Source organism: Chaetura pelagica, unplaced genomic scaffold, assembly GCF_000747805.2.
Source record: "Chaetura pelagica isolate M959 unplaced genomic scaffold, ChaPel_1.0 scaffold401, whole genome shotgun sequence".
NCBI lineage: Eukaryota > Metazoa > Chordata > Aves > Apodiformes > Apodidae > Chaetura > Chaetura pelagica.
This window is the reverse complement of record NW_009952259.1, coordinates 2,062,324-2,070,957: the sequence shown is the minus strand read 5'-3', so window position 1 is coordinate 2,070,957 and position 8,634 is coordinate 2,062,324. Positions and strand designations below refer to the sequence as shown.

Genomic DNA, 8,634 nt, shown 5'->3' with positions numbered 1-8,634 from the left:
GGAATGGACTAAGCTTAAATACCAAGTAATGCTGCATCAGTTAAAACAACTAAGAATACACCACACGCTTCACACTTCAGTAAATTATTCTGTTATAGTTCAGCTAAGGTCTGAAAAAAAGGAGCTACTCTAAAAACCTGGAAAGGTAATTACCTGCCAAAGTTCTCTTATATCAGACACTGTATTTTAGTTCAAGCACAAATTCAGCACATTATCTCTTAATACAGAGACTGTAACTTACAGGTTGTTCCACAAACCGGTTTTTCCTTGCCTTCCAGTAAGTCCCACAGGTGAACAGATGCTTGCTCATATTGTTCATTCAATCTTCAAAATATAAGTAATAAATAATTTCTTACCAAGTGTTTCAATTACCACAGTACCAATACATTGTTAACTAACTTGAGAATTATAAAGAAAAGTATTTTACTGGAAACCTACCTCACATTCATGTCTCGTTCAGGGTAAACTAGCTTGTAAAACTCATCCAGCATTGTCATTTCCTCCTCTGTCAGTACTGGCACTCCATTTGATCCCTGTTTCAAGTCGCTGCGCACTTCATCATCACCCAACTTGTCCAAGATGAACTGCAGCTCTAGGACAGTCTTTAAACGCTTCTGCTCAGCTTCTTCTCGCATCAGTTGCTCCCTGCGAGCTGTTTTTTTTATTGTTTTCTGGATCTGTTTAAAAGGAAATTTTAAATTGCTTCAACTTGGATTCTGTAGTGGGCTTGGGAAAAATAGATTTGAAAGGTCTTTTATTTATAAGTAGAGATGGATCTTGGTCTTGAACTGCCACTTATCCATCTAACGTTACAGCAGAATAACTCGTGAAATCGGGAGGAATATCTTTGAAGCAGAATCAAGACCCTGCAAATTAAGACAAGCTTTCAAATCAATGCCACAGACCTTGGATTATACTGGATCTTGATCATATTCTTACTGGAAGTCTGTACCTCTTCATGATTTATTTACAAGCAGTTCAGTCAAGTAACTGCAGTTACCATGTCTAAAGCTTCAGATACCCATGTATTATTCGAAAGAAGCTCAGCTTGCTACTACCCTATTCCTTTATGAATTCTTCTGCAAACACTACATGATTTTTATCTCGATGAAAGAGGCAAGAAATGTACAAAATTAAGTACTTTTTAAACAATCAATTTCTAGCTTTCATAATTCAAAGAGTTACAGCCATCAGAAAAGGCACAGAGGAAGGCAATTAAACTGATTAAGGGGCCAGAGCAGTTCCCTTATGAGCCTGAGTTTTGGGTTGTTCAACTGGGAGGAATAATGGTGATCCAGATTTTTCATAAAGGCCACAAAGACCAGCAGATAACATGAACAGAGCAAGTTATTCACCATATCCCATGATAGCAGGAGGCATTAATTGAAACTACTAGGAGATCAGCCTGAAACAGATACACAAAAGTACTCTTGTTTCTTACACACCATGGGAGGGAACTCATGGAATGTTTGGCCATGAAAGGCTGGGAAGATAAGACAGTATTAGCAAGGTCAAAAAGGATTTGAACAAATTCTTGGACAGGAGGTCCCCAGACAGACACTAAAGGGAACAGGAATGCATCTACCCTCTAACGTTCTCAGTGTGAGGATCACTGATGCCTTAAGGAACTGTGTAACAGAATCATCAGCCTTGTACTCTATACAGCACCTTCTGCAACTGCTGTCATTAAGTCTCCCAAATGCATCACTAGTCTGACCCTACAGGATGTTTCCTCATCTAACCATCTAGCATCCAAAATTCAACTTGTGCTCATTTTTTAACTATACAAAGCTTTAATCTTCTTTTAAAAAACGTAACTCATGCCAGTAACTTCCTCCCACTGAAGCATCTGAATCTTATTTTTAAAATCAAAGACTTATGTCAAAATCAAACTAACTCATATCAGCAGAAATTGCAGCCAAGTTTGAAAGCAGAGAACCACTTCACTACTCCTGGATTTACTCGCTTCTTTTAGCAGTCAGCCAACCAGGGACATATTTCCGGACAAACTTGTCAGAACCAAGTTCTTCATTGCTATCATTCCATAAACATACACAGAACCCTAAAGCAAGAAAATAAACACCGTGGCTTAGAGGCCTACAAATTTACAACCACATCAAATGTAAAAAGCAGTTCATAATGTGAGGATGCTGATGCCCTTCATATTATCACAGTCTGTTCACAAACTAAAAACACTCATTAGCCCAGTCTGCTGCATGAACATCCACTACAGGATGACTTTAAACAATGTTGCTGCTCTTTCTGTAACTCTATCTGCATTACTGCATTTAGCATCTTCCTGCCCTGCAGAATGGATTATGCTTTCAGCTTGCCCCACAATTAACTCTTCCTTGCAATGACTGTGTGGAAGTCTGAAACACATCTTTGTTTGCAGCTCTTGCCACAGGAAATAAATCAAAGCTGTTCATATAAATGGAACTGACTATTAAGGGTTTTAGAACTAATACTTTGTTACTCTGGTTTACATCCTTGATAAAACACTAACCTAAAGGATTACCCTATTATTCAGCTAACTTACCCTTTATGACAGTATTATTTATTTTGTCTCATACTGCAGGTTCAGAACATATTTCCAATTAATAAGATCATAAGAATACTGAAAAAGGAACAGCAATGCTTTAGTTGCTGAGACTTGATATACTGTGGTAATGTAAAGACATGAAAACCCTCAGCCACCTGGCAAAGAGAGAAGCAGGCCTGTGAAATCTGCAGTTTCCTCTTAAGAAAATGTTCCCATTAGCATCAAGTGTCTGTCTAGAACGTTGCATTACACTCTTCTTTTGCAATCACACTGTTTTCAACAGTCACATCTTGTTGGAAAACTATTTTGTTCCCATACATTTGTGTAGCCCATCAGAAAAACCTTTTAGGAATAGTCTTCAGAAACTGACACAAACTAGTACACAGAGTAGAAGAAAACAGTGAAAGCTACAGATAAGCATGAGTGTTTCATCTCTGTGAATAGAGGTGACTGCTGCATCTAGTATTAGTGAGTTTAAAGCAGAGGTGTTTGGTACTGCAGCTGATAGCCCAGTGGCACCACTTGCTCTTTACTTACATCCTGGCTCAGAGCCATGAAACTCCTTTGCAGTTCTTTAGCAAATTCCAGATTATTTGTCACTTCCTGATATTTTGACACTGCATCCTTTAAAAAAAACAGAACAAAAACATAGAAGTAAACCATCACAGAATAAAATACATACTTCCAACAAAAAACATCCCACATTTTTAGCTCTTAAGTGAGACACAGCATCAAGGAATGAGACTGCAACAATGTTAGGTCTAATTTTTATTTTCACTGGCCAAAATACTGAAAACACTTGTGCATGCTTTTAGGCCTCTAGGTTCACAGATAAATGTGCTGAAGCATATGCATATATAGGCTCACAGGCATGATATACTACTAGTTTAATGCTTTGCTGTAGCCAAATTCTGACCAAAATTAATGGGCAGGTTGGGAAAGTGGGGGAGAAGAGTGATCTCAAAACTCCAACTGCCCAGGAGATAAAGGTTTGAGAATCAATGCATTGTTACCTTGAGTCAGGGCTACCACCAAACACTACAGAGTGTATGTTCCCTCCTCCAGAAATCTCTGTTATTTGCTCTTTTTTTACATCTAATATTCTGATTTGCACCAAAACAATCCAAACTCCTTAACACATTCTGCAGCATTAAGAAATTACAGAGAATCAAATCGGGAAAAAAACCAAACAGCTGAGACACTGACAATCCTGCTGTGACAGAACTAGTAACGGCTACACTCCTGGTAAGAACAATGGAGCCAAAGAAAATGTAAGGCCTACTTTCTTTGACAAGCAAGGAATGTGAATGGTATTTGCTATTTTTTTTTTCCTTAAGGATTTCCATTTGCAATACAGCTGAGAAACTTACACATATACTGCACAGACACAATAGGTGATTTACAAAATTAATCATTCTCAGCTATCTGTAGAAGCTACAGGGATAAGGGACAATAATAAATACTTGCAGAATTTCTTCAACCAAAAAAAGATTTAGTGTGATAGTCAGGCTGAGCTCTTCATAAAACTGAATTAAGGAGCTTCCCTCCTCAATATGAAATTTCAGTATCTTCCCTGCTCATCAACAGGAAGCTCTTCACAGTTTATTCTCACAATATGCCGTTCAAAATAAAAATATACACATCCATGATATTTCAGTTTTCATTTGGCAGAGAAGCAGCAAAGTGAGGCCTAGACAGATAAAAAGATCACATGGACCAAGGGAAGCAGCTAATTCTTATAATTGTGAACAGCTGCAATAGTTGCAGGGTAGTTTTTTTCCTTCACTCTTTTCAATGTTAAAGATCATCAACAAAATATTGTTGATTACTGAGCATTCTCTTTTAAGTATCAATATGCATGTTTGCATCACACAACTGAATTTAATTTTATATTTGTTTTACATTTACTGCAACTGGAACACTTGAGTCAAGTCAAGCTCTCCAGTAACCTACTTTGAGAACCAGCTGTGCCAAGGAGGGAAGCATCACACATAAAGTCCAGCTCCTCTAGAGTCTCATCTGCTGCACTGACAGCTGTGATACACACATGGATGTAGCTTCTCTTCAGAGCCCTTTAGAATTTGGTCTAAACTACATCTCTAACTAGGTAGCACAATTATTTACAAGCTACTATGAAGTGACTAAGCTTCTGAGTTCTCTGTGGGCACATTTTCTGCAAAGAGAAGGATAATGCCCAGAGTACCTTGAAGGTGTAATTCAGCCTTTTAACAGTCCTTGGTTGTAACGCATGCCAATTTTCACTACAGCTTATTTACAACCTAACCTCAACAAAACATAAAGCATTAAAACACTTTGCTCTACCTATTCTTTCAGCTTCTGTTTCACAGAAAAAATAAAGAATCACCAAGGCTGGAAAAAAACTTTAAGATCATCAAGTCCAGCCTATGCCCTAACAGCACATCAGCTAGACTATGGCACATCCAGACTTTCCTTGAATACATCCAGGGACAGTGCCTCCACCACTTCCCTAGGAAGTCCATTCCAATGTCCAATCACTCTTGCTGTGAGGAAGTACCTCCTAATATCCAACCTAAAACTCCCCTGGAGCAGCTTGAGGCCATGCCCTCTTGTCTTGTTGCTAGTTGCCTGGAAAAAGAGCCCAGCCCCCACCTGATTACAACCTCCCTTCAGGTAGCTGAAGAAAGTGGTAAGGTCCCGTGAGACTCCTCTTCTCCAGGCTAAACAACCCCAGCTCCCTCAGCTATCCCTAGAAGACTTTCCCTCTAGTCCTTTCAGCAGCCTTGTTGCTCTCCTCTGGACCTGCTCCAGTACCTCAATATCCTTCTTGAAGTGAGGGCCCCAGAACTGCACACAGTACTTGAGATGAGGCCTCACCAGTGCTGTGTACAGGGGGAGAATTACATCCCTACTCCTCCTGGCCACATTATTCCTGATTATACCAGCCAGGATGTCACTGGCTTTCCAGGCCATCCGGGCACACTGCAGGCTCATGTTCAACCAGATGTCAACCAGTATTCCCTGGTCCCTCTCTGCTGAGCTGCTCTCCAGCCACTCTTCCCCCATTCTATAGAGTTGCATGGAGTTACTGAGATGTTCTAAGCAATAAAAACCTGAGACCAAGTCAGAGGTCACAAAAACCTAGCTTTTAACAAGGGGAAAAGAGAAGTGAAATCCATCCCTTCCTTCCCCTCCGAGATCACAAAACAATTTAACAGAGATTTGGTTAGTATTTAATGGGTTTTTTTACCAGTTGATCTTGATTCAGACGTTCTCCCTTGTTCATTCGTTCCTGGTAATCATCAAGTTTGCTCTGAAAGAAAGAAAAATGTTATTATAAAGAGCCAAAAATCAGGCTACTGCTTTTTCCTACTTGTGCTAACCAAGTTAGGTACTGTAATATTACAATAAGTGTAGAGTGTAATACATTACACAACTGTTACCATAGAAATACAACTAAAGAAAAAATTGTCTTCTGGGTTAAAACAAAGTAAATATTTTGCCTAGACAAATACTTAAACATTATTTGGCTAACACAATACATCTTCATGACTAGTCTTAATCTCTGAGGAAATACACATTCCTCTTAATAGGGAGAGCACTCTCAATGCACATTGCCTTCAGTCCATTCAAGAGAGCTGAACAAAGCTCTGAGTCAGAGCTGATTACCACTGCCTCACTACAATACCAAAAACATGACTGAAAAAAAACTGTCAATGTTAATAACATTCAAAACTGTGATTCTTTGTCCTTGCAACAGTCAAGACTTGTGCAAGAATGCCCACCAACACAATTCATATTAATACCTCTAAAATACTTTTGTTCAAGAGCATTAAGATTTCTTTTTCATGGGGAGCAACTGAAAAAGTAATAATTGGTTTAATTTTCAGCAGGGGCAGTTCTCTAATCTGCTTAAATACAAAACCACTCAAAACACTGACATTAGCCACGAGCAGGTAAAACTTAATGGATGCTGGAAGTGACAAAGAACCTACAGGTTAAGTAGGAAGGCAGCTAAGTCTAACCAATAATTTATCTTACTAAGCTTTAAGTTTTCACCATTTTGTATCATCACATACACTTTTATTTTTTATGAAATTTGCCTTGGTTGTACTAGACTAACAACAACGTGAAGAGGAAACAAACAGCAACACTTCATTTTAAATGTAAAATAACTAAAACCCTTATGCTTTTAGGCTTGTCAAGAGTGGCAGACTTTTTGCTGGTGATGGTTGCCTTTGGTTTTTTCACCGTTTTTGTTTCAGGACATTTCAGTTAAAATATTTTACTGGTATTCTTCTAGCTAATTCAATTTCTATTCTCAATCTCAGACCTTTTAGAAAGATCAAAGACTGAAACTTTAAAAAGAAAGCTCCTCTTACAAAGTATTTGATATTTAGCATCACTTACTGAAACACATAACCACCCTTATGAGACTTGGTCCTTTGGACCAAGCATCAGCAGTTTATTTTTTTGAGATCATACAGGTTAGATTCAACACTTAACTGCTTCACCTTTCAGTATCAGAGCCAGTAATGGCCTAGGCAAAGTTAAAGAAAGAACCTTGTGAGCTTCAAAAATACGTTACCAGAAATTCATCCTTAGGACAGACATTAGCAGAGTAGTAGCTGTCAAATGCAGCAGCCACAGTTGGCAACACATCAATAAATACCCGTGAAGTGCATTTGGCATATTGGAAATGTACCCCAACCAGAAGGTAATTTTACTCTTATACAGTTAGACAATCACAAAAATAGTTTTCATTATTTAAGAAATCATAGCTGAGGTGGGAAGTCAAAAGGGAGGGTGGTAAAGAGCTGAAACACTGCAACGCCCCACTGCAAAGCCACCTAGGTTAACCAGCACCTCTGCTCCGTAAGGTAGCTTAAATCCTACAACAAACTGGCTTTGCAGACAAATTTTTTCAAGTTCCACCTTACTCAAGCCACTTACTCCCATGCTACAGATTACAATTCCCCGTGGTCACACTGATGCAATTGTTTGTGAGGCTGCACAGAAAACAGACTGCTAATACCAGCCAGTTTAAACAGTACCTACAAAAACACATTAAAAAACCCAAACAATTTCTGTGATGCCATTTCCAAGACAAGTCCATAAAATATAATAACAGTACACCAAACAGGATAGAACATAATATTCTAGGAGAACGCTACTTAGATCAACTTTGTTGACAAAAACATGTATTGCAAAATTATACTGAGAAACACTCACAATAATCTACTTTGGTGGCTAAAGGCAGAAGGGAGGGAAGAGACAAAAATACCCTAAATACATGCTATTATTTCTGTGTGCTTCTTCCATGCAGCCTTACTTCTGTACAGTTAAGTGTCTTTGGAATAAGCATATTGCAAGAACATATCAAACAGTGCCCAAATTTTTCTTAAATGCTCAAATATTGAACACTTTGTGCATTTTTCTTCAGCAATTTATTAACTAAAAGCCACAGGGTTACACATCTATTTCTAAATGTTAGGAATAGGAAAAAAAAGTTACTTCTCTTCACTTTTCTTCCTTAAAAACATATATATGAGAAAGGTAAGAGCAGAAGAAATAAAGCCCTTTCAGCTGCAATGCAGAGGACAAGCAAATGTGCATTTAGTTACATGTTATCACAAAGATTCCAAATGCCAAGTAAGTATTTTTCTATCATCTCAGAAGACACTGTAAAATACAATTGCTTCATTACATATTAAGGAGGCAAAATGCTTTTTTTAATCCGTACTGTCAGAGCAGCTGTAAAAAAACTGCAGTAAAATTCCTGCCTAGCAACCTACTGCAGTGTCTGCAAGAAGTAAAGATTTCCTTAATTTTATCTACCCTTGCACTACTTTATCCTCACTCATCGCGGATATAAATCTTGAAGCATACAAGCTAGGCCAGCAAGAAAAATACTAACAATCAAGTGGCAAAGTGAGCCCATAAATTGTCTCTGAACCAGCTCATGAGTCAGCAGACCCCAGTTCTGCAGACAGCAAACCACCAATGCTTCAGCTCTTTTTCCACTGAGATTCCTGAAGTATTGTGGAGTTCCCTAGGAGAAAAGCACCATATACAGGCTACAGGGGGGCACAGGAGGAAGGTGACAGTGTTCA

At 38.6% G+C, this 8,634-nt stretch overlaps 1 protein-coding gene across 1 annotated transcript in view; it reads right to left on the bottom strand.

Annotated features, from left to right (window-relative positions):
• The window catches only part of CAPRIN1 (cell cycle associated protein 1), a 28,555-nt gene extending 20,170 nt beyond the window's left edge, over positions 1-8,385 (bottom strand). Inside the window, exons 1-5 of the mRNA XM_010007450.1 lie at positions 8,371-8,385; positions 5,772-5,834; positions 3,080-3,166; positions 439-677; positions 242-324 (exon numbers count right to left, since the gene is read on the bottom strand). Of these exons, the coding sequence (XP_010005752.1) occupies positions 242-324; positions 439-677; positions 3,080-3,166; positions 5,772-5,834; positions 8,371-8,385 (487 nt within the window). The remainder of the gene's footprint in view (positions 1-241; positions 325-438; positions 678-3,079; positions 3,167-5,771; positions 5,835-8,370) is intronic.
• Between the last annotated feature and the right edge of the window lie 249 nt (positions 8,386-8,634).